We start from the raw sequence: 23761 nt of genomic DNA, 5'->3' as shown, positions 1-23761 counted from the left end.
TGCTTTAAACAATTTAGGATTTCTCTTTTGGACTGAAGCAATAAGCCAAGGGAAGGAGAACCAGGATTTGGGATGCTTCAGTCAGCAACAAACTCCTGATGCCAACCCCAGAGCAGCCTGGATTCAGTGACATCAGCTGTTCCAAGAGACAGGAAAACATTTCAAGCCATGCCAGAAAGGAAACTCTGCTTTTTCACACAGCCTCCAGCTCAAATTTCCCCTTCCTGTAACATTGGAGGGGTTTTTTTTAATTTCAAAAAGGATCACTGCTGTGTGCTTGGGTAATTCAGTGTTTATATCATTAAAAAATAATTGGTACCACCCCAAAAATAATCCAATCTATCCCCTGAGTTCAGCTGCTGAGGGGACAGGGGTCTGTCTGTGGCCCCAGAAGTTGGAGGAAATGCAATGGAAAAAAAGGCAAAGGAAAATTTTCTTACAGTTGTAACAGTACTGGAATCAAAGACCTGCTTACCCATAGTTAATGTTTTCTTTGATGTCCACCTCCCTATAGTTATTCAAAAAAGAAAAAGGGATTCATGAACTACTGAGACAACTCCACATGTCACAAGACAGTGCTGAAAGCATTTTCCACATCCCAGCTGCACTTCCAGTGCTCAGTTGGCTGCAAGGTGTCCAGCTGGGCAACAAACTGTGTGTGTGGAGGAGAAAAATCAGCATTTTCTAGAGCTTGCAGCAGCAGATTCATAACTTTTCCCTTCACACACAATGAGGATATTTTAATGCCACAGCCTGTTCACACAGCCTTGAATTTTCAGGAATTCCAGTTGTTGGATGAGTTTTGTTTAATACTGGTTATGTGCAATACATTTTTTTTCCTGAACTACACAAAAACCAGGCCTGCTCTTAACAATTCCTACATCAGAGAGGCCCAAAATGCTGCTGGTGCATTTTATAGGACAGTCATAAAATAAAGATAATGGATGAACAGCCCCCAGAACACTGTAAACCCCAGGTGCCTCAGAGGAACACAAGCCCAAGATCCAGAGCTAATTAAACTCAGGAAAATATTAATACTTAAGAAATTTCTTTTCCTTCAGGCTGCAGAACTGAGGACAGGGTTTTTTGTATTTTTTTTTTTTTTTTAATTAGGGAAAGGAATTGCACTCCAGAGCAAATCAAAGAATATTGAACAAAAGCTTAATCTACTTCTTTTCAGAGTTTGGTTTTTTTTTGTAATTCATCCACTCTAAAATAAACAGAACTAAGCCTTGCAAACCCTCTGGGAGTGGAAATATTTCCATAATCTGTCCATGTAGGAAGAACAGAGGATGCACGAGCAAGGAGAGACAAATCCACCTGTACTCCTGCAGAATCCAAGCCTCTTCCCCAAAAATTCTCTTCCCATTCCTTTTCTTGGCTCGAGAACTACCAAACAATTTCCCAGAGCTGGGTTTGAGGTCTTGAAATTTTACCTGAAAACCCCAATCACCTGAACACTTAAATTTAGGGTGCTTGTTGTGGCCAGGTACCAGCTTTAACTGGGACCAGTCCAGGTGTTTGTTAAACCAGTTCTGCCCCAGCTGGGGCCACCAGCTCCTGCACACTGAACACGCTCCAACTTCCCAGCCTCAGCTGGAATGCTTTTAAATTCTCATGGTTGGGATAAGGAAAAAAAGGGAGAAAAAAAGCTGGAAGAACACACTGGTGTGAGGGAGGCAATGCAGAGCTGGAGAGAGCCCAGGAGAAGCAGAATTCCAAAGGAGATTGGAGGCAGGAAGGGCTCAAGGAGACTGGGAAAGGAGGTGGGGCTGAACCGGAGCGAGCGGAGGCAGCTCAAGCTCTCAGCCTGCTGCTGATGGGAGCTGCTCCCTGTTTGGAGGTGCCATCCCCAGTGTGGAGGAGGCACAGGGAAGCCCAGGCAGGCTCCCTGCAGTGCAGTCCCAGCCAGGTGTCCCTCCCTGGGCTGTCTCTTACGCGGGGTCCCGCACGTCTCGGGTGATGCGGTAATTCCAGTCCCGGAAGAATTCGTTCTCCTTGTCGAACTCCCGCTCGTCCTCCCCGATGGTCACTGTGAACCTCTTCTCCTCAAAGTCAGGCTCCTGCTCTTTCCTCATTGTTGCCTTTTTTAATACCTTTTTAAAGAGAAGAACATTTTTAATACCTGTGGAAACCCAGGGATATTTCTCTGTCTGCTCTGGGGTGCCCTGACCTCCAGGGCAGCACTGATTTTGACCCTCAGTCATGGAGAAATTTTCCTAAACTCCAGAATAGACTGGAATCCACAAAAGTGTGAAACAGATTATAGAGAGCAGTGTAGGTGTATCACTTGGTGGGACATTTAGGTTTTGTGTTAGTGTGCTGTGGATGGAAGCAAGATGGAGGGCACAGGGTGTCATCCTGGGTTTCTTCTTCACTGACTTTGACCCTCATTCATGGAGAAAGTTTCCTAAACTCCAGAATAGACTAGAATCCACAAAAGTGGAATCTATAATCCATAATATAGATTATTATTATTATTATAGAGAGTAGTGGAGGTGTATCACTTGGTGAGAAATTTAGATTCTGGGATTTTTAGTATATTTTGGATGGAAGCAAGATGGAGGGCACAGGGTGCTGTCCTGGGTTTCTTCTTCATGCTTCTTCTTCCTTCTTCTTGGGTTTGGGTGGCATTTTGTAATTGGGCAGAAAAGTCTGTATTGGGGGCTCTGTGGGATCAATTATTGGGTTAAAAGGGAAAATAATCCAGGTGTCAGTTCTTAATTAGATTGTTTAGTCTTAAAAGACTTTGGAACAAGAGACAGTTGGCCATTTTGTGCCTTCTAATGAAAAGCTGCTGAACTCACAGTAGTGAGACTGTTATACTAATAAGAAATAATAAACACTTGAGTCCCAACACAAATTACTGTCTCAAGTGCCTTCAATCCAAACCCAGAAAAGCCAATGATTGAAACCACCACAAATACCTTTTCAATACCTTTTTTAATGAAAAAAAAAAATTAATACCTTTTTAAAGAGCACAAAAATAGTGTGAGGAGAGAAGGTTCCTGGGGCAGGGAGAAATTGGAATATTAAAAATCCTGCCCTCAGGAGGTTTCCTGCAGCCAGAGCACCTTCTTCCCTCAGAATGTGCAGGATATTGGACTTTTCCTGATTAATTCCATGTTCCACCAGCTCAGAACAGCAGGAAACAGAAGTTTCCCCCTGCAGCAATCACAAACTGGAGAAACAGGCACTGAAGGGAGGCAAATTGGATCAGCATAAAGCTTTGCTTTGTGGAGAGCTGGACTTGAGGGCCACAAATTCCCACTATTTTTTGAACATAAACCCCTCCCAACCTGGATTTGAGCTGCTCTTGGCTGTCTAACAATTGTGATGTACAACAAATCACAATTAACAGATTAACAGGCAAAAGGAATAGAGAAAGAGCAAGACACCTGTGCTCCAAAAAGAGCTCCTCCAGTGGATTTTGGAGGCAGCCAGCAATTCCCTGAGGAAGGAATTTACCTCTTTAGCATGCCGGAGTCCCCTCTCCCAGGCACTTTCTGTTGGAGGGTCTGGAGGAGGTGGAGGTAAGATTTCATCAACCACTGGGCCTCCCTGTTGGAAAGGTGAGGAGAGCAGGAGAAGACACTTGAGTTAGTTTTAAACAGCAAAGCTGTGCTTTGTAAAGCTACTCAGAGTTACTCCAGATGTGCCTCAGCAGGACTAAGCTGGGAAACCACGGAATTCTACCCCCCTCTACTGGCAACTCCAAGATCTCCATTTAAAAATCACACATCCAACTGGGGGTTGAATTTTGCTAGGTATTAGGTCAAAAACAAAGAGGAGGAAAATCCCAGGATTGTGAAATGGTTTGGGTTGGAAGGGACATTGAAGCTCATCTGGTTCCAGTGGAAGGAACACTTCCCACCAGACCAGGCTGTCCAAAAGCCCACCTGGAACGCTGCAGGGATGGGGAGGGTGGTGCAGAAGCCATGAATGGCCAGAAGAGGTTCCATACCCAGGGGTTGGCTGGCATCAGCGGGTGAGGGCCCATGGGAGGGGCCCCGTTGGGGGAGAAGGGCTCAGGTTTGGAGATGAGTGAGTAATTGCCCTTGTCGTTCACTCCGGGGTGGATAAAGCGACAGTTCATGCCCCAGGTGCAGTGTCCTGTGGGAACACACAGCTGTTAGACCCTGCTCCCAGCAGCACTCCAGCCCCACAGCCAGCAGAACCCCACCAGGCAGGTAAAACCCTTTAAGGAGTAATGTTGTTGGAGGTGTTTTGACTTTTCTCCTCTCCAGCTGGGTTGGGATTTACCTGTTTGCACTGGCACTCTCCACCTGCCAGAGAGGACAAACAGACCCACACACAGATGGAACAATGTACAAGAACCTTATTCCAGTGGGGAGAAGGGAAGGAGGGAGGGCTGGACACACACTGTTAATTAAATGTAGGAATAAGCCTATGAGATCCTCATTTGTTAATGACAAACATTTCCAGTTGGGAGCTTTGCCTTTCACAGGAAACCTGAGGGCAAAGCAAGCACCACAGTGCATCCCAAACAAACTGGGACAGAATCATGGAATGGTTTGGGCTGGAAGGGCCTTAAAGCCCATCCAATTCCAATCCCAACACTTTACACTACCCCAGGCTGCTCCAAGCCCTGTCCAGCCTGGCCTCTGTGTTTTATTCCAAAAACCCCTGCAAGTCTCCCTTTATTCACCTCCTCCAGGCTCACCACGCTGAGGGCAAAGCCCTTTTTGTGTAGTGGCTCCATGAAAATTCAGCTTTGGCCACCAACAAACAGCAAGTTGACACTGAGGACGCTTGGGGCAGAATTTATCATGTAACAGCAGCTTAATGGAGAAGAAAATTCCCCAACCAGGAGCAAGGGCAGCAGCTCTGGCTCCTCCCAGCCCCCAGGGTGGGGTTACCTTTCATGAAGAAGCGGCAGGTGGGCCTGGGCCTCACCTTCCTGTCGTTGGGGTCTTTAACCTCCCCTTCTTCCAAGTCATCATCCTGGAACAGACACAACAAAGCTGACATTTCATGTGGGGCATGCCCTGCAGGACCTGACATTTCCCAGTCTTGTGCAAACACTGAGAGCCACCCTGGGGCAAAACCACAGGAGAAAAACAAGGTCAGGTTACAGGAATGCCCCAGAGCACCTGCACAAGGTGAGGACAGGAGATTCCAGGTGGCTGTAAAAGCATCTTCCACTGTCCCAGGGTGCTCCAAACCCCATCCAGCCTGGCCCTGGGCACTGCCAGGGATGCAGGGCCTGCCCACCCTCCCAGCCAGGAATTCCTTCCCAATATCCAAATTAATCCTGCCAGTTCCACCTCGTTCTATCACTCCATGCCCCTGCCCAAAGTCCCTCTCCAGGGACAATCTCACAAAGGAACTTTTCAGGATAAACCCAACAGATTTCTTCCAGTCATCTCCACCTTCCCTTCTACTCCTCAGCTCCACACTGGAGTTGGGAACCAGCTCAAACAAAACTCTGCCTCATCCCCAGGGATTGCAGCCCCAGGAATGAATTCTGGTAGCTGGAGGCTGCTCCGGGATTAAGAAATAACAGCCATGAAACACCTCCAGAAGAAAAGTTCTCGGAACTTTGAAACACCAGCATTTTCTCCTTTCTCCAAGGAAAAAAGAAAACTTTCCCCAGCTTTGTTAGGCTACACTTGAAAAGCCCAAAGGAGCTGAAAGGAGCTGGGGATGCAGGAGGCAAAGGTACAAAGACCAGAGAGGTGTCACAGGTACCTGGCCAGGAAATCAGGATTTTATCCCAAAGGACACCCTGCTTTTCCCTCTCTCTCTGCCTCCATTTCTCTGTTTTCAGCATGTGAAACATGTGAAGAGGGAGCATCTGGATGGGCCTTCCCTCTGCCTGGCAACAGCCATTCCCTGGGTGCAAAAGATGAGGAAAACTCCCTCCTTTGATCCACTGAGCAGCTGGCAAGAAGGAAAAAGCCATCCCTTGGCTGCAGACAAACCCAGGAGCACAGAGAGGAGGGTGAAGAGCCTCTGCTGCTGCATGCCTGAGCCAGCCAGGGACAGAGCTCTCCTCAACAGCAACGGATTTAAAAGCCTGCACTTATATTCCAATTAAAATTTGCATTAATATTCCCCTCCCTCCACGCCAGGAGGCTGAAAGCAGAAGAAAATGCAGAGCTTGAAGTTTTCCCCAAAGCTGGGGCTGGCTTTCAGTGCTGCATGAATGGGAGAACCAGCTCCACTCTGCTGCTTTCAAAAGAGCTGTGTGAAGTCTGCAACAAAAGGGGAAGTATTTATTTCTGGGAGGTCTCCTTGGAATCAGGCAGCTGAGAATGCTGTTATGAGTTAATGTATGAAAACCAGGCTACAGATTCATCTCCTGCTTTGTGAGGAGAGCTCCCAAGAATGCCTCAGGCTCCAAAGGAGAGCATTCATATTTTAATCAAGGAGCAGGCATGGAGTCAGGACTCCAGGAATTTTTTTTCTGCCCATAACATACTGGGATTCCTTCTAACTGATTCAGGAATACACAAAACCTTTGGAAAGCACGTGTTGAACAAAATCACCTGCCAGGATGGGCATGAGGGAGAAAAACTGTGTCATTTTTGAAAGCAATTAAACTTGTCAATGAATTATGAAGAGTGAAAACCACACCAAACATGATTCTTTAGAGAAAAGGGAGGAGGATGTGTGCAGTGAGGCTCCAGGAGCTTCCCAGGCTCCTGTGGCCAGCTCAGACCCACAGGAATGGGGCTGCAAGGACAGAGCATCTCCCCTGCTCAGCTGAGGAGCCCCAGCAGTGACCCCAGGTCACTCCAGGGCTTCCCTGCTGTCCCCAGGACAGTCCCACACCCCAGCCCAGGTGCTCTGCACCAGCAGCTCCTCCTTACATTCCCCCCACTGGGATGCACTTCCAGACCTGGAGCCCATAGGAGGGGTTTCAGTGGAATTGCTTTGCCCTTTTTTCTTCATAGAGAAGGAGGAAATTGCTGTTCAGCTGCACAGAACAGCTGCTGCTCTGCAGAGCTCCCTGCTGAGCACAGCCATAGCTAAAGGTGAGATTTTCCCTAATCCCCACCTGCAACTAAACCCCACTTCTGATTTTTCAGAGTATCTTGGTTGGTTCAGGGCTGTGAAACACTGCACACCCCTGAGCCTATATCCAAACCACGCCTTGGGTATTTTCCAGAAACCACAGCACCTTCCATTGCCCTTCCATGCATCCAGATACTGCTGGAACAGCCCAGGATCAGGGTCTGAGCAGCACAACCACCCCCAGCACCAGCCCCTCAATGTGAACAGCTCCTGGCCACCCAATCCATGGGATTTGCTGTCAGCATCATTCCCAAGTCCCCCTGGAGCTGAGGCAGGGCAGTTTCTTACAGCACTGGAGCCTCCCCACATTGAGAGGTAACAAAGCTCATTCTGATGGCTCTGGCACCAAGTTTTGGTTCAGCACAGGAACCCCTGAGACCAGGGCCTGCTCCATGCTCTGGCCTTACCTCCAGGGAAAAGGGTTCCCTGTACACCAGGAACAGGGATATTCCCACCAGGGGGAGGAAGGAATTGCAGAGGGAGAAGCAACCAGCTCTGAACCACCCCAGGGCTCTGCCCACCTCCTACTTACATCAATTTCTCCATCATCAATTTCCCCATCATCCTCTTCTTTCTTCTTCTCCTTGAGGGGATCCTGCCCGTCCTTCTCATCATCACTTTTGCTGCTGGATTTCTTCTCATCTTCAGGGGCATCATCTCCTTTCTCCTCTTCCTCATCATCCTCCCCAGCAGCTTTCTCCCCGTCCTCCTCTGCAGCAGCAGCGCTGGGTTCCTCGGGAACCTCCTCATCATAGTCCAGCTCGTGCTCATCCAGCTCCCTGGTGACAGAGGACACTTCCAGGTCGTTTGTCCTGTCTTCCTCCTCCCCCTTTCGGGGCCGGGGGCTCTTCAGCTCCACGCCCTGCTCGTTGGTGTCGGATTCCTGCGACTTGGCCTCGCTCAGCCGATCCTCCTCGTCCGAGTGGTTCTCCTCCTCCTCGCCCCGGCTCAGGGCCCTGCCTGCCTCCTCCTCCTCGCCCAGGAGGCTCCCCTGGCCACCCTCCCCATCGAGTTCCCGCTCTGAGCCGCTCTCCTTCAGGACCTCCTCATCAGAAAGCTGCTGGTCCTCTTCCTCAGGAGAGCAGGGGTTTCGCTCCGGGCTGTCGGGAACGTCCATCAGTCCCCGCGAGCCTGCGGGAGAGAGCAGCTCTGGTTATGGGCAGCACACGGGGCAAGCAGGGAAACCTCACCCACCCTCAGGGACTCCCTCTCCTGTGCTTTGCTTCCCAAGGAAAGGATCTTGGAGCTCCTGGGAAGCCAGGCTGGATGGGGCCCTGAGGAACCCAACCCTGGCCGTGGCAGGGGTTTGGAGGGAGAGGAGCTTTAAGGTCCCCTCCACCCCAAACCATTCTGGGATGCCAGAAATTCAGGAATATGGTTTCTCATAGATCCTTCAAGAGGGAAATTCAGAGTTCAAACTGCACAAAGAACTGGCTGCAATATTGCCCCAGACTGGAGTGTGCTGCCCTTCACAGACAATGACAGAGCTTGAGGCTGGAATTTCATGGAGTCCCTGACTGGTTTGGGTCGGAAGGGATCATAAAGATCCCATCCCACCCCTGCCATGGCAGGGACACCTCCCACTGTCCCAGGCTGCTCCAAAGCCCATCCTTGGGCACTGCCAGGGATCCAGGGGCAGCCCCAGCTGCTCTGGGCACCTGTGCCAGGGCCTGCCCACCCTCCCAGGGAACAATTTCTTCCCAAAATCCCATCCATCCCTGCACTCCTTCAGCCTGAGGCCATTCCCTGTGTCCTGTCCCCCATCCCTTCTCAAAAGTCCCTCTCCATCCTGCAGGCCCCAAAGTTTCTCCTCTCCAGGTGAACATTCCCAACTCTGGCAGCCTTTCCTCCCAGCAGAGCTGCTCCATCCTCTGATCCCCCCTGGGCTGGGGTCTCACCTGAGGGGGCAGAACCCTCAGTAAAGACCCCCAAATTCCTTCAAAGCAGCAGATCCAGCTGCCTGCACAGAGACCTTCCTAGAAAATGTCTAAACATGTGCTTGGTGGAAGTTAAAAATGCCATGTCCATCAAGAAAAAAGCAAATAAATACAACAGAAAAGGTCAGGGTGCAAAACAGGGAAAAAATCTGGGCTGTACATTAATTTCTTTTACTCCAGAAACAAAAATCTGATAAATTAAAGAAGTGCCTGACTGGAAATGGCTGAGCTGACTGGGTCACATCCACACAAAAGCTCTAAATACCCTTAAAAAAAGCCATAGAATTACAAATCATCTTCATTTTCATGTTGTACTCCAGCTGCTCTCTGCAAGTTCATTTAGTGCTGCCACAAACCCATGGCATAAATGAGCAGAGTTTTACCTGTTATTTTAAAAACCCTTGGAGCAGAAATGCTACAAATGTCAGACTCTGGTTGCTCCTTGAAACACACCCAGCAATCTACCATGAAATCAGAGATTACTAATCTCTTATTAAGCTGCTATTTCACCTTTTCCTGACACTTTTCCCTATTTGTCCAACTGGCTTTGCACAGGAGAGGTGATTTCCCATCAAAAAGCCACCCAGCCACACCAAACACTGCCCCAAGTAAAGCAAACTGAGCCTTCCCAGCACCTGAACCCCCAAAATCTTTTAGTAACGAACAGAATTTGCTGCAAACTCCCAAGATCAAAGTCCCACTCCAGAAAATGCTGTTCCTTATACTGTGGGAGGTCTGCAGAGGAGTTAAAACCAGAAAATAAATCCAAACCACTCCCAGAAGCACCTTAAGCTGTATTTTAGGGCTGACTGTGCTCTCCCCAAGCCCCCAGGGCCCTGCTGCTATCAGTGAATTGATAAACACAAGATCATCTCAGCATCAGCAGGGCCCAGAGCAGCAGAAAATCCACATTTTGGGCTTCCTTGCACACTGAGGTTGGTTCTGGCTCACCAGCAAAGTTCTGATTTCCCTGACAAGGTCAAACCCAAATGAAAAGCCAGAAGTTGCCTCCTGGTGACAACAGCTCTGAGCAGTTCCCCAGGATGGAGCTGAACCAATCATCTCCTTATTGAGCACATCAGGCCTGATGCTGAGCTCATAAATTCCTGCACAGATCATTATTGGCTTGAGGAGCCAGCTCAGAGTGGGGATTTTAATTGCCCAAGTGCCTGAGAAGTGACTTTGTGTGAACACAAAGGTCAGCCCAGAGAGGCCACCACAAATATCAAATCTGCCAGGGCCACGTGGACTCAGGAAATTTGTTTTCTGTTTTCTTGCAAATAAGCAGCACCAAAAAAATAAGGGGAAAAAAAGGTATTTAAGTGAAGCAAATGGCTTTTTGTGTTTGACATGGAGACCTTTAGAGGGATGGGAGGAAACAAATATGTTCTGATGGTGAGGAATATAAAACATTGAAATACAAAACATTGACCTGCACAGCAGCTTTTATAAAATCCACAGCATCCAGCAGTTGTAATCATTTCCTATTAATTTCCATCAGCAGAAATGATAAGAAACACAATAAATGATGGCCCAAGTGAGAAGGGTTCGCAAAATCCAGGCAGGGAGGGTTTTTTGGGGTGTATTTCCTTGGATTCAGGGATTGGGCTGCTGCTCCAAGATTCCCCAAAACCAACAAAGCAGATTTTGGCAGCAATCTTACCCTGCATGGAAATATCCCAAAACAAAGCCCAGATGTCCAAAAGTAAAATCAGCAGCAGGAAAAAAATTTGGGAGTTGGAAATTAAAAGGAAAACTGCCTGATGATGGAACAGGACAAGTTTAATTCCAGTTTTAAGTGTTGTCTTAATCTGCAAATCAATTTATTCTAAATTTTTTGAATTTTGCAAGGGTTGGGGTTTTTTTTTGAGATGGTTTTTAAATCTGCAAATCACAATTTATCCCAAATCTCTGTAATTGTGAGAGGTTTTTCTGGAGAGGTTTTAAATCTGCAAATCACAATTTATCCCAGATCTCTGAAATCCTGAAAGGTTTTTGGGGATTTTGAGGTGTTTTTTAGGGGTTGTTTGGGGTTTTTGTACATTTGGGGTTTCTTGAATTGTTTTCTGCTGTCCTTTAGAGAAACATAAAGATAAATATCATAAAAAACTGAGAAAAATTGGCTCCATGGAAGTATTTTAACTCAAGCAGCAGTGACAGAAGTGGCAGAGCAGAAACCCCCAGGTTTCATCCCTCCCTTACCATAAACTTGGCCCTTTTTTGTGCCGTAAAACTAAGGCAGTTTCTTCCTAGTTCAAAACCAGTTATAAAAGCAAAACATTAACTCTCCTAAGCCCCAGCTAAGCTTGTTTGACTTGCAGCTCAGGCAAGAGGCAGGGATGTATTAATGCCTCTCACTGAGCAGCCTTTTATCTTGAAAAATCTTCCAAATTCAGGCAAAGCTGCCTTTGGTCCCAGCTGCACAACTATTTCTGCTCCAAAACCAGCTCCTTTTGCTCAAAGTGTGTCAAATCTTCCTTTCCTGAGTGTCTGAGGCAGCCTGGAGCAGCACAGGGCACTGGGAATTCCATCCAGGCTCACAAACCTCTCCTGCTCCCAGGCTAAATGAGCTGGGCCAGCCTTGCCACAGGAAGCAAATGCAATCAATAATGGGCATTTTCAGGCAAAGAAAAGGGGACTTTCCCTGGTTTTGGAATGATTTGGGCATGGCTCAGTGAGCTGAAAGCCTCTTCAAAGCAGGTCACAGCTTCTCAGGGAGGAAATTGAGGGTCTGGCAGCAGAAGTTCCCAGGGGTGAGGAGCTCTTAGTTCCACAACATATCAGTGACTTGGAAGTTTCACAGCCTGGGCTCTGGAGTATCTCAAATTAGGGAATGAAGGATGAATTTATGCTTCATTGGAATTGATCAGAGTCCCATGGCTTGCACAAGGTGGGACAGAGATGCTCCTCCTACCTGGCCACTCACCGTGCCTGGATGCACCAGGAAAGAGCCAATTTGTTCCTACTAAAGCCTCCCAACCTTCTTAGAAACATTTCAAATCACACATTTCCACCCTAAAAACAGGAGGAGACATGCTGCAGCAATTTAAACTCACCTGCCTCACTTCCTTTATAAGATATTTTTATCAAAGCTTAATGACACCCAAGATTTTTGAACTGAAAGCACTGGGATTGAGCAGCCTTGCACTAATGGCAGGCAGAGAAAAGCCCTTTGCTACTTAAATTGCTTTTAAAAATCCACTTCCACCTCACCAGGATACATTTTAAATAAAATCCTGAACCTCACACTTTTGTCAGTTGATTTAACAAGGCCACAGGAGTCAGAGCAGGAATTTTTACCCAGCAGCTCCTTTTGCAAAATCAGGCCCAATTTATTCTCTGTTGTTAATTAAACAGCACAAAAGGTGCAAAATTAAAAAGGAAGAAATTCCAGGCAGGAACTGAGTTACTACAAAACCTGGAGCTGGGCAGAGCCATCAGTTTCAGCCTCAAAATCCTATAAATGTTCATGGATATGAAGAACCAAGTGCATTCCCAATTTTTGTGCTCCTGGCAGCCCTGGGGAGGTCACAGGACACACGGGAAGGAAAGAAGAGAGGAAGCTTTTTCCTTCAGGCTGAAATCTTTGGGATAAAAGGGTAAAATCCACTTCCTAAAAGCCAAAGAGCTGCTGTGAATCAGATCCATGAAATCCAGGGGGTAAAGCAGGGCAGCAAAGCCCTGGAGGAGGGTGGAAGGGCAGGCAGGAGCCAGGAGGGAGCTGAGCAGAGGGAACAGTGCTGACAGGACAGGGGAGGAGAGAAGGGCAGCACACAAAGGTTCAGGGAACAAACAACTGCAAAAGCAGAGATAAAGCAGAAACCAACACAGGGAAAAATGTGGAGGAGCAGTGACAGCAGGAAATCAATTCCTCAGGATCCAGGAGAGGGGAAACACAGAACACTGAGAAGATGAACCTGTGTGCAGCCCTGCCCTGACTGCAATTCCAGCTGCCAACAGGGTTAATGAACTAAAATCCTCATTTCTCTGCCATCCTTAGGGAGCTCTGAGGTGCAGGATGCCCAGGGAACTCAGCAGCTCTCAGGGCACCCTTTAATGCCCAAACTCAGCTGCCCTGTGGGGTCAGTTTGGTGCTGAGAGGCATTTCCAGGAGCTGGGTCTGAAGCAGAGCTCAGAGAGCTCCAATGGGGAATGTTCCCCATGGATTTGTGGTGGGCACCTGAAGGGAAAGGCAGCTGCAGTTTGTTTTCCCAGCACAGCTGATTTTCCTACAGCTCCTTCCTGCAGCTCTCCCCCAGCAAACGCTGAGTGTGAGTTCTCAGGGCCTCAGGAAGAGACAACCAGAGGGTCATACCTGGGTCCAGCAGGATTTGGGATAATCCCACTCAAAAGACTGATATTGGATCAGCAGTTTGGCAAAGATAAACTGGGACCCTTTCCCTGAATTCAGGCAAACCTTAGGAAGAAAGAATTCACAGCCTGGAGGTGCTGCCCTTGAGCAGCTCTGAGAGACTCACCTGAGAGCTGACCCCAGAGATGATGGACTCCAAACCCATCTCAGAACTGACCCCATGAGTGACAAACCCCAAACCCATCCCAGAACTGATCCCACAGATGACAAACCCCAAACTCATCCCAGAACTGACCCCACAGGTGATGGATGCCAAACCCACCTGAGACCTGACCCCATGCGTGACAAAACCCAAACCCATCCCAGGATTGACCTTACAGGTGACAAACCCCAAACCCATTCAGAACTGACCCCACAAGTGACAAACTCATCCCAGAATTGACCCCATGAGTGACAAACCCCAAACCCATCCCAGGGTTGACCCTACAGGTGCCAAACCCCAAACCCATCCCAGGACTGACCCCATGCATGAAAAACCCCAAACCCATTGCAGAGCTGACCCTGCAGGTGGACAAACCCCAAACTCATTCAGAACTGACCCTGCAGGTGACAAACCCCAAGCCCCCTCGGGGCTGCCCCAGGTGCAGGCGCTGCTGTGGTGCCCGGTGCGTGCCCCCGCGGTGCCCCCTCACCTCCGAGGCTGCTCTCCTGCCAGGCGGGGCTCTCCGGCTGTGCCCCCGCGGTGCCCCCTCACCTCCGGGGCTCTCCTCTCCTGCCAGGCGGGGCTTTCCTGCCGTGCCCCCAGGCCGCGGCTGCTGGCGCTGTCCCTGCTCCCGCTGCCAGCCGAGGGGGACAGTCAGAGCCACCTGCACGCTGCGTCCCTGCCGAGCCCCGCTGTCCCCCGGCTCCCCCCGAGGCCGGGGCCGTCCCGTCCCATTCCCGGTCCCGAACGAGCGGGGGAATTCATTCATTTCCGCGCTCTCCGGCCTCCCCCCGACCCCCTCTAGAACACCGCCGGGCCCTCCCTTGCTTTCCCCGCCGCCCGCCCCATTCTCGCTCCCGGGGCTGCCCCCGTCCCCCCCCTCCCCGGTGCCGCCCCCGCCCCGCGCTTCCCCCCCCGCCGGGCCCGGGCCCGCCCCCCCTCCCCGGCGCTAGGCCGCGGCGGCGCGGGCGGCGGCTCACCGGTGTCGGGGGGCGGCGGGGGCCCGGCGCGGTGCGGGGCGCGGCGGGGGCGGGCCGGGGGCGGCGGGGGCCGGCGGGGCGGCGGCGGCAGCGCGGGACGGGGCGGCGGAGCGGCCTCTACTCGCGGCGGCGCAGGGCGGCCATGGCGTGACGTCATCCGCGCGCGACGGGGCCCGGCGGCGCGAGGCGAGGGGAGGGGAGGGGAGAGCGCGCGCTCTGCTCCCCCCCCCGCCCTCCCGCGCGTCTCTTAAAGGGGCCGCGCACGGCATGGACGGAGCGCAGGTGTGCGCGCACAGGTGGACGCGTGAACGCGCCAACATCTGCACAGGGGGCGTGTGCGAGCGTGCACGTGGAGGGACAGGGTTCCAGATGTGCCCGGGTCGCACCCGCGCACAGGGACGGGGCACCGCGTGCCGCAGGACCGGGGGATGTTCGGGAGCTCTGGCAGGGACACGTGGGGCAGGTGACACAGGGACACGTCCAGGTGGGTTTGGGATGGCTCCATACAGGTGACCTCTCATCCCTGGGCAGCTGTGCCAGGGCTCTGCCGCCCTCCATGCGCACAGGCTCTCCCTCGTGTTCAGAGGGAACTTCTCGGGTTTGGTTCGTGGCCGCTGCTGCTCCTCCTGTCCCTGGACACCCCTGGGAACAGCCTGGCACCGTCCTGTGACACCCACGGGAACGTTTGTACGGATTGATGGCACCCCTGTCAGCCTGCCCTTCCCCGGCCGGACCTGCCCAGCTCCCGGTCCCTTCTCAGCCGGACCCGCCCGGCTCCCGGTCCCCCCTCAGCCGGACCGGACCCATTGGGCCCGGCCGAGCAGGAGGGGTGCGGCCTGGGGAGGAGCCTCTGTGACAGGTACATAAGGGCAGGTGAGGAGGACGGGCTCGATCCTCGGGAGAAGAGCTGCTGTTCCCTGGAGGTGAGGGAATGGGGAATGGGAGCTCTGCTGGACCCCGTGAGGCTCCTGGCTGGAGACACCCCTGGATCAGCAGGGCTGGGGGTGCTCCCATGGGTGTCCCTGACCCCCAAAGCCCCAGTGTGCTCTCCCAGGAGCCCAGGGCTGCTGTCTCACCTTTGCTCCAGCGCTGACTCAGCCCCCGCGTGTCCCTTTGCGCAAGAGCCCTGCTGGCAAGGGACTCTGGCCGGGCGGCCACCGCTGGCCTGGCCCGGGCCAAAGGGCAGGGCCAGCCCCTGTAAAGGCAGCGGTGACAGAGCTCAGGCTCAATTCTGTCACCGGCATTGCCAGTGGGGAGATCTGGAGCAGACGGGAGCTGAAAGCAGCGGAAGAAGCCCTGGAGCAGACTTGGACGTGCTGGTGGGAACCGATCTTGGGCTGACAGGAACCACTGTCCTTCCTCCCCGCAGGCTGCTCCGTGCTCCTTGGAAGATGGACTACGCTAAATCCCTGAGCCAGCGCCTGGCTGCCCCCGTGTCCAAGTAAGTGCCATGGACCCCCTGTCCCCAGGATAGGGGACATCCCCCCAGATCCCTCCCTGGGTGCTGGCGCTGCCCAGGGGGTTCTGCTGGCTCTCAGAACACCCCAATGCCTGTGTCCCTTCCCAGATGTGTCTCAGCCAGCGCCTCCATGACCCAGCAGCTGCTGGCGGGCCCGGCCCCACGGCCCCGGCCCTACCGCGTGTGCAACGGGGACCGCAGCCTGCGCAAGGGCGTCATGGCCCCCAGCCTGGCCGAGCTGCTGCGCCAGGTCTGTTTGCCCCTCTGTCCGTCCCTCTGTCCGGGCTCTGTCTGCCCGCCCCGGGCCTGTCCCCAGCCCTGCTGACCCCCAGCCCCTCTGCAGGCCCAGAGCGCCCTGGCCCTGCCCGCGCCCATCGTGCTGGTGCTGGATGAGGATGGCACGGCCGTGGAGACTGAGTCCTTCTTCCGGACCCTGGAGGAGGGCACAACCCTGATGGCCCTGAGCAAGGGGCAGAGCTGGACTGCCCCCAAGGTGAGGGGACCCCTGAGGGGCTGGTTTGTCCCGTGTGTCCCACGCTGGAGGTGGGATTGGAGGTGCAGCAGGTGACCGTGGTGCTGCTCTCCTGCAGACACGTGGCTACCAGATGAGTCTGTCCCGCAAGCCCCCGCGCAGGATCGACGTCGCCTCCGTCACCTTCGACCTGTACAAGACCCACCCGAAGGACCTGGGCTGCCTCAACGTCAAAGCCACCCTGTATGGCACCTACAGCATGTCCTACGACCTGCGCTGCTACGGGGCCCGGCGCCTGGTGAAGTGAGTGCGGGGCTTTGGGGACACTCTGGGGACAGGGGACACTGCCCAGCCCTGCCGTGGCACACTGACCCCTTTCTCCCTGCCCAGGGAAGCCCTGCGCTGGGCGCTGTTCAGCATGCAGGCCACGGGCCACGTCCTGCTGGGCACCTCGTGCTACATGCAGCAGCTCCTGGACGCCACCGAGGAGGAGCAGAAGGAAGAGGAGAAGAGCTCGCTGCCCCTGCAGAACCTCCTGCCCTGCAGCCTCCCTGCCCTGCCCTACAAGAAGATGTCACAGTGAGGCTGGCTGGCCTGGCCTGTCCCCTCTGCTGTCCCCCCAGCCCTCGGGGGTCCCAGCACCCCGCTAGGTCAATGCCTGGGCAGAGGCTGCCAGGGTGCCTGGCACAGCCTCTCCTTGCACTCCGCTGGCTGAGTGTGGTCAAACCTGCTCTGGAATAGCTGCTGCTCTGTAAATATATTTATTTAAGTGAAGTTCTCCTGAATTCAGCTGTGTTTTGTGTTGTCTTTTGTGGGGGGGGGACACCCAGGACGCTCAGCCCTTGCACTGCTTGGCACCCTGAGCTGGTGGTGGTGTAAGAGGTGCGAGGAGGGAACCTGTCGCAAGCGCTTCCCCAGGGGAGCTGCTGCCTTCATCCTCCTCCTCCCTGGCACCAGAGCCTGGCTCCCACCCCTTGGCACAGAGCTGAGACACCCACAACACAATAATGGGGCAAACCCCAAAGCCCTGGCCTGTGGCAGCTGGCACCATGCCTGTCCTTAGTCCTTTCAAAGGGCTGAGAAATCTCCCTGCTCCCTGTGCCCCTGACTGTGCAGGGCTGGCACAGAGGGAGGGACATGAGGGGGTGTTCTGGTCCCTGGGGTCCCCAGCCCTGGGCAGGGGCAGTCCCTGTGCCCACCCCAGCCTTGCACAACCCCAGGTGCTGCTGCTGCTGGCCTGGCCAGTCAGGGCCATCCCAAGGGCCCAGCAGCTCCAGGGATACCAGCTGGGAAACAAACAGAGTGGGGGCACTGGGCCCCAGTGACCTGGCCCGTGGGGACTGTCCCCAAGTGTTCCCAGAAAGATCCTGAAGCACCACTGATGCCAGAGAGGGTGGGAGGGAGGGGAACAACCCACTGCCCACCTGTGCTGGACTGGGGATACTGGGAAGCACTGGGATGAGCAGTGGGGAGGCGAGAAGCCATGCTCTGGGGGTCCTTAGGGCCATCCTCCCCTGTCACCCTGTGGGGGACACCTGACCTGAGCCACACTCACCTGGGCACTCACAGCAGGGTCTGGAGCTGCAGCTCAGGGGCTGCTCCTGTGGCAGAGACCTGACTCCACCCGGCACTGTGGGGCTTAATTACCTTGATAATTAATGAGCCATCAGCACCAGCTGAGCCCCATCCGGGAGCTGCACTTTGCCCCACGGCATGTGACCTCCCTGGGCTGCTGAAGGTGCCACCTGGGACAGCGTGGGGACATCATGCCCTGCCCCTGCTGTCACCATGGCTGTACACACCCCATGTCCCCATGGCCCTCGGGATGTTGGTGGCCGTGCCAGCCCCTGCAGTGTCCCCCACCCCACACAGGTGTTTAGCAGACATATTTATTTCTGTACACACTTATTTATACACACAGTTCCCATGGCAGCTCCATCCTCGCTCCCAGGGCTGCCTCCGTGCAGGGTCTGCTCTGCGGTGGGGGCACCCCCAGATTTCCTGGGGTACCGTGCCCCCCACCCCAGCCCCGTAGTGTCTACAGGGAAAAGCCCCCTGCAGCCCCCAGGGCAGGGCCATGCACAGTCCTCCTGCCTCAGTTTCCCCCCGGGGCACAGGTGGGCGCTGACCCCTACCTCCAATGTCCTCACCCCCCAACCCTGGTGAACTTTGGGGCTCTCCAGATGCCGAAGCTGCCCCGGTGGAGCCTCCTGGGGGGTTCCTCCATCACCCCAACCCCTGCACGGGAGGGGGTGTCAGGCACCGGTTCCATCCCCCAGCCCCTGCAGCCCCCCGAGCGGTGCTGGGGGGCTCTGGGGGGGTTACTTGACGTGCTCGGCAGCGTGGGAGGAGCAGTAATACTTCTTGTGGGCGATGAAGGTGGACAGGCTGCTGAACTTGATGTTGCAGAGGCGACAGTACCTGTGGTTGCCGTTGGGCACCGGGCCGGGCACAGCCTTGCCCGGGGGGGTCTGCACCCCCCTGTCCGTGTAGGCGGGGGGCGTGGGGGGCTTGCGGGCGGCTTCCCGCAGCGCCTCGGGGGCTCCGGGCGAGGCGGGGGCGCGGGGGGAGCCGGGGGGCCGGGGGCTGTCCCGGCCCTCCTTGGTGCTGTCCCGGCGGAGGCGGGGGCCGGGCGGGCGGGGAGGGGACACGGTGGGCAGCGGGGGCTCGGGCGTCCTGCTGGCACCGGGGGCCTCCGGTGGCCCCGGCTTGGCCACGAAGAGCCCGTGGGCGTTTCGGAAGTGCTCCAGGAGGTCGCCCTTGATGGCCCCGTTGAGGGGACAGTAGGGACAGGCGGCCAGGGGACCCTTGGCCCCCGGCGGTGGCAGGGAGCCCTTGGGGTGACGCTGCAGCGAGTCCGCCCCGGGGTAGGGGATGCCGGGGCTCCCCGCCGGGGCCGCCCTCACCCGCACCCCTCCTTCGGGGTCCCCTTCACCGGGGCTGCCGGGGCTGTGCCGGCCCTTGAGGGGGGCGGCCATGGCCCCCTTCATCTTCTGCAGGTGCTCCAGCGTGCGGGGCTGCAGCGGCGTGGCCGGGCACTGGTACTTCTTGTGCGCCAGGTACGCGTCCAGGCTGTTGAAGCTGATGCGGCACGCGGTGCACTCGTGGTAGTCGGCCAGGGGCAGCAGCGGCGCTGGTGCTGGTACCGGTGTCGGCGCCGGCTCGCTCTGCCAGCGCGGCTTCTTGCTCAGGTCGATGGGACCCTCGGTGTCCATGGGGCCGGCGCGGGGCTCGGGGGCGGCCGTGGGCGGCTCTGTGGGCGGGGGCTCCGGGGCCGGCGGGGGCTCTGCGGGGCGGCGAGCGGCGCCGTGGATCTCGTAGAGCTTGCGGCGCTTGCGGGTGCGCAGGGGCTGCGGCAGGAAGGGCACTTTGGGGGCGGCGGGGCGGCGCAGGGGGGGATCGTGCCGCGAGGCGCAGTAGAAGCGCTTGTGCACCACGTAGGTCTCGTGGCGGCTGAAGCGGATGTTGCACGCCTCGCACAGAGTCTTGCTGGGGTCCTCGTCCCCCTCGTCGCCCGCCGAGCTGCCGGGGCTCTGGCTGTCCTCGCTGCACCGCCCCGAGCCCCCCTCTGCCTCGGGGGACCCCGCTTTGGTGCCCCCCTCCTCAGCCTTGCCCTCCGGTGCGGCGGCCGGCGGGGTGGCATCGCGGCCGGCGTCCCCGTCCCCCGCTGCCGGGCCCTGCCCGTTGCCCGCCGGGGGGGACAGCAGCGTCCCCGGGGCGAGGGGACCCTTGGGCGCCCCGGGGGGGACTTTGAGCTTGCGTGCCCCGGGCGGGCTGTCCTCGGCCAGGTGCCGGCTGGAGCAGTACAGGCGCTTGTGCACGTAGTAGTTGTTGATGTTGTTGAAGGTGATCTCGCACTCGAAGCACGTGGCGCCCTTGGGCACCGATGTGCCCGTGTAGATGGCGGGCGGCACCGCGCCGCCGTGGTGGCCCTGCTTCAGCCGGCTGTGCACCAGCTCCGACATCTTGGCCAGGATCTCCGAGGCCTGCGGCACCACCGCGGCCTCGTGGCCGAACACGTACTGCGGCAGGAAGACGGTGCCGCCGGCCGTGCCCGTCCCCGGCTCGCTGGGCACGGGGCTGGAGCCCGGCGTGGGGCTGGCGAGCTCCGACTTGACCTTGGCTGAGGCCAGGCTGCGAGGGGACGAGGTCCGGGAGCCGCCGTCGGGGCTGCCGGCCCCCTCCCCGCTCCTCGGTGCCTCCGCCTCGCTGGCCGGGCTGCCCGCCGGCTCCTCCTTGATGCGCACGGGCTCGCCGGACGTGGAGCAGGAGGAGGATGAGGAGGATGCCGATGAAGGCCCTTCCCCGTTCTGCGGCTGGGCTGGGGGTGAGAGTTTGCCGGCCCGGGGGTCGGGGGGCGAGGCGGGCGGTGCCGGTGGTGCCGGAGCGGGGTCGGGGCCGGGCAGCACCACGTGCTGCGGCAGGGCCGGCAGCGCCTCGGGCAGGAACGCGCCCAGGCTGCACTTGCGCAGGGACGCGTTGTTCGGCTGGCTCAGCCCTGCAGGGGGACAGAGGTGACAGCGTCACCAGCAGCCCCGGCACAGGGAGGATCAGCACTGAGAGCACCAGCATGGGGTGCTGCCTTGTCCCCCCGTTACTGACACCCCCAGGGCAGAATCCTCACCCCGTTCCCTGTTCCACACATCCTGGCTGAGGGATGCTTGCCATGTTCTGTTCCCAACACCCCTGGCACCCCATTCCCCATTCCCAACGTCCTGGCACAGGGACACTGTACCATCCCCACCTCCCTTCCCACCAGCAGGCCCAGCTGGGGACAAGCCCTGGGTGACAATGGCATCCTGTGTCCCCCACGGCCACAGCCCCAGGACTCACCAGGAGCGAGGGGTTTGGCAGCAGGAAGGGCTGACCCCGGTGAGAACACCTCGCCCTTGGAGCCCGGCTGGCAGATCATGTGGTTGGTGACCAGGTGGCTGTACAGGATGTCCCTCGTGGTGGAGATGAAGCCACAGCTGTGGCAGACACCTGAGGGGACAGAGCAGCGGGCTGAGCGGGCAGGGCAGGAAGGACGGTGCCCATCCCTGGGTGGGACAGGGCTGTCCCCGTGGGACACTCACCGTTCAGGGTGTCCGTGTGCACCTTCAGGTGCCGCTCACAGTTGGCCTTGGTGGTGAAGGCGGACAGGCAGATCAAGCAGACAAACGGCCGCTCTCCTGCCGGACAGACAGATACTCAGTGCTGAGGGGAGGGGGATAGGGCCCATGGACACACCCACAGGGCCAGCTCCCTCTCTCTCTACAGGTCTGAGTTGGGGGAAGACCTACAGGTGAGCAGTGCCAAACCAGTGCCCCAAACCAGCTGGGGAGAGCCTCATCCCACTGCTCAGTGTGCTCCAGCCCTGCCTCCTCCCTGCCCCTCCAGCAGCTCAGCTGGCACCAGCCTCCTCTAATGGTCACCGTGCTGCCACCCCAAAGCCTCCAGACGAGGGGTGCCATGCCATGCTGTGCCATGCCATGCCGTGCCAGGCCGTGCCATACCGCTATGGCTCCGCATGTGGATCTCCAGGGAGCTGGCACTGGGACAGCTCTTCTTGCACTGTGGGAAGGGGCAGACCCTCTCGTTGGGATAGGTCTCCTTGGGCTTCTCGTCCAGGGCGGGGGAGCCGGCGCTGGCGCTCTGACGGCTGGCACAGTAGTACATCAGGTGGGCCTGCAGGTTGCGCTCGCTGCGGTACCAGATCCCACAGTCCTTGCATGGGAACACATCCTCTGTGGAGAGCAGGGGACAGGGACATCGCTGTGGGACAGGCTGGGGACAGGGACATCGCTGTGGGACAGGCTGGGGATAGGGACATCGCTGTGGGACAGGCTGGAGAGCCCCGGCAGGGCCGTGGTGCTGCATGTCCCTGACTTCATGTCCCTCCCTGCGTGTCCCTCCCTGCATGTCCCTGCATATCCCCCTCTGTGTGTCCCTCCCAGCATGTCCCCTCCTGCGTGTCCCTCCCCACATGTCCTTGTGTGTCCCTCCCAGTGTGTCCCTCCCTGCCTGTTCCTCCCCGTGTGTCCCTCTCCGGGTGTCCCTCCCCCATATCCCATGTGTCCATCCCTGCCTGTCCCTCCCTGTGTGTCACTCCCTGTATGTCCCTGTGTGCCCCTCTGTGCTTGTCCCTCTCCATGTGTCCCTCCCCATATGTCCCTCTCCGTGTGTCCCTCTCCCATATCCCTCCCTGTGTGTCCATCCCTGCCTGTCCCTCCCTGCATGTCTCTGTGTGTCCCTCCCCTCGTGTCCCCGGACTCACTGTTGACCACGGCGGTGGCCAGGATGGCGGCCATGCCGGCCTGCTGTGGCAGCAGCTGGATGTCAGAGTGCAGTGCTGCCGGGTACGGGGACTCGCCGGGCTCCGCTTTCACCCCGTGCTTGGCGACAGCCGGTGGCTCTGCCACCACCAAGGCGCTCAGGGGCTCGTCCTCCCGCAGCGCCCGCGTCGTGCGGCACCACAGGGCTTCGTCTGGAGAGGGGACAGCGGTGAGAGGGGACCCGTCCTGCCCGCCTGGCCCGGCCCCTCCGTCCCGCCCTGTCCCCGCGGTCCCGGCACGGCCGCTGCTCCCTCCCGGCCATGGCCTGGAGATGGCGGTGTCTGCCCGCGCTGAGCCCGCACAGCCCGCCCGGAGCCGCCGCTCTGGCTTGTGCCCGTGTCTGCACATATCCCAGTGCCACCCCTGCCACGTCCCTGTGCGATCCCTGCATCCATCCCTGCCACATCCCTGTGCGACCTCTGCATCCACCCCTGCCACATCCCTGTGCGATCCCTGCATCCATCCCTGCCACATCCCTGTGCGATCCCTGCATCCATCCCTGCCACATCCCTGTGCGATCCCTGCATCCATCCCTGCCACATCCCTGTGCCCATCTCTGCATCCATCCCGCCACATCCCTGTGCGACCTCTGCATCCACCCCTGCCACATCTCTGTGCCCATCCCTGTGCCCATCTCTACACCCATCCCTGTGCGATTCCTGCATCCATCCCTGCCACATCCCTGTGCGACCTCTGCATCCACCCCTGCCACATCTCTGTGCCCATCCCTGTGCCCATCTCTACACCCATCCCTGTGCGATTCCTGCATCCATCCCTGCCACATCCCTGTGCCCATCTCTGCATCCATCCCTGTGCCCATCCCTGCACCCATTCCTGTGCACATCCATGCACCCATCCCTGTCCCATCCCTGCACCCGTTGCTGTGCACATCCACGCATCCATCCCTGTGCCCATCTCTGCACCCATTCCTGTGCCAATTCCTGCACTCATCTCTACATCCATTCCTGTGGCCATCCCTGCCCCCATCCCTCCTTACACCCATCTCTGCACTCACCCCTCTTCCAATCCTTGTGCCCATCCCTG

General features: G+C 56.6%; 3 protein-coding genes across 11 annotated transcripts in view; 1 reads left to right on the top strand and 2 right to left on the bottom strand.

The window, feature by feature from the left end:
• The window catches only part of ZC3H18 (zinc finger CCCH-type containing 18), a 45592-nt gene extending 30957 nt beyond the window's left edge, over positions 1-14635 (bottom strand). For 2 of the 6 annotated variants that reach the window (XM_054640821.2, XM_077185003.1), the window contains exons 1-8: positions 14473-14634; positions 13983-14126; positions 7574-8172; positions 4881-4965; positions 3965-4113; positions 3469-3561; positions 1939-2096; positions 476-508 (exon numbers count right to left, since the gene is read on the bottom strand). In XM_054640821.2, coding sequence (XP_054496796.1) covers positions 476-508; positions 1939-2096; positions 3469-3561; positions 3965-4113; positions 4881-4965; positions 7574-8158 — 1103 coding nt within the window. In that variant the 5' untranslated portion in view covers positions 8159-8172; positions 13983-14126; positions 14473-14634. Of the gene's footprint in view, positions 1-475; positions 509-1938; positions 2097-3468; positions 3562-3964; positions 4114-4880; positions 4966-7573; positions 8173-13905; positions 14278-14472 lie in introns of those variants that run through there. The other 4 variants (XM_077185002.1, XM_077185004.1, XM_077185005.1 and 1 more) reach the window with 4 other exon arrangements.
• Positions 14636-14650: 15 nt separating this feature from the next.
• CIDEC (cell death inducing DFFA like effector c) lies at positions 14651-17192 on the top strand. Of its 4 annotated transcripts, none has more exons than XM_077185008.1 (6): positions 14651-14956; positions 15842-15913; positions 16040-16181; positions 16275-16424; positions 16522-16706; positions 16794-17192. In XM_077185008.1, exons 2-6 carry the CDS (start codon positions 15864-15866, stop codon positions 16984-16986), a joined length of 720 nt encoding a protein of 239 aa, XP_077041123.1. In that variant the 5' UTR covers positions 14651-14956; positions 15842-15863; the 3' UTR covers positions 16987-17192. The 4 variants fall into 4 exon arrangements, with proteins under 4 accessions (XP_077041123.1, XP_077041124.1, XP_077041121.1 ...); XM_077185009.1 differs by having other exon boundaries at positions 14682-14754; XM_077185006.1 differs by having other exon boundaries at positions 14686-14768.
• A 1086-nt stretch (positions 17193-18278) lies between these two features.
• The window catches only part of ZFPM1 (zinc finger protein, FOG family member 1), a 35116-nt gene continuing 29633 nt past the window's right edge, over positions 18279-23761 (bottom strand). Inside the window, exons 6-10 of the mRNA XM_054640861.2 lie at positions 22660-22869; positions 21899-22129; positions 21479-21574; positions 21237-21386; positions 18279-20901 (exon numbers count right to left, since the gene is read on the bottom strand). Coding sequence (XP_054496836.2) covers positions 18725-20901; positions 21237-21386; positions 21479-21574; positions 21899-22129; positions 22660-22869 — 2864 coding nt within the window. The 3' untranslated portion in view covers positions 18279-18724. The remainder of the gene's footprint in view (positions 20902-21236; positions 21387-21478; positions 21575-21898; positions 22130-22659; positions 22870-23761) is intronic.

This window comes from Agelaius phoeniceus, chromosome 12 (genome assembly GCF_051311805.1).
Source record: "Agelaius phoeniceus isolate bAgePho1 chromosome 12, bAgePho1.hap1, whole genome shotgun sequence".
NCBI lineage: Eukaryota > Metazoa > Chordata > Aves > Passeriformes > Icteridae > Agelaius > Agelaius phoeniceus.
This window is presented reverse-complemented; position numbering and strand designations above follow the sequence as displayed.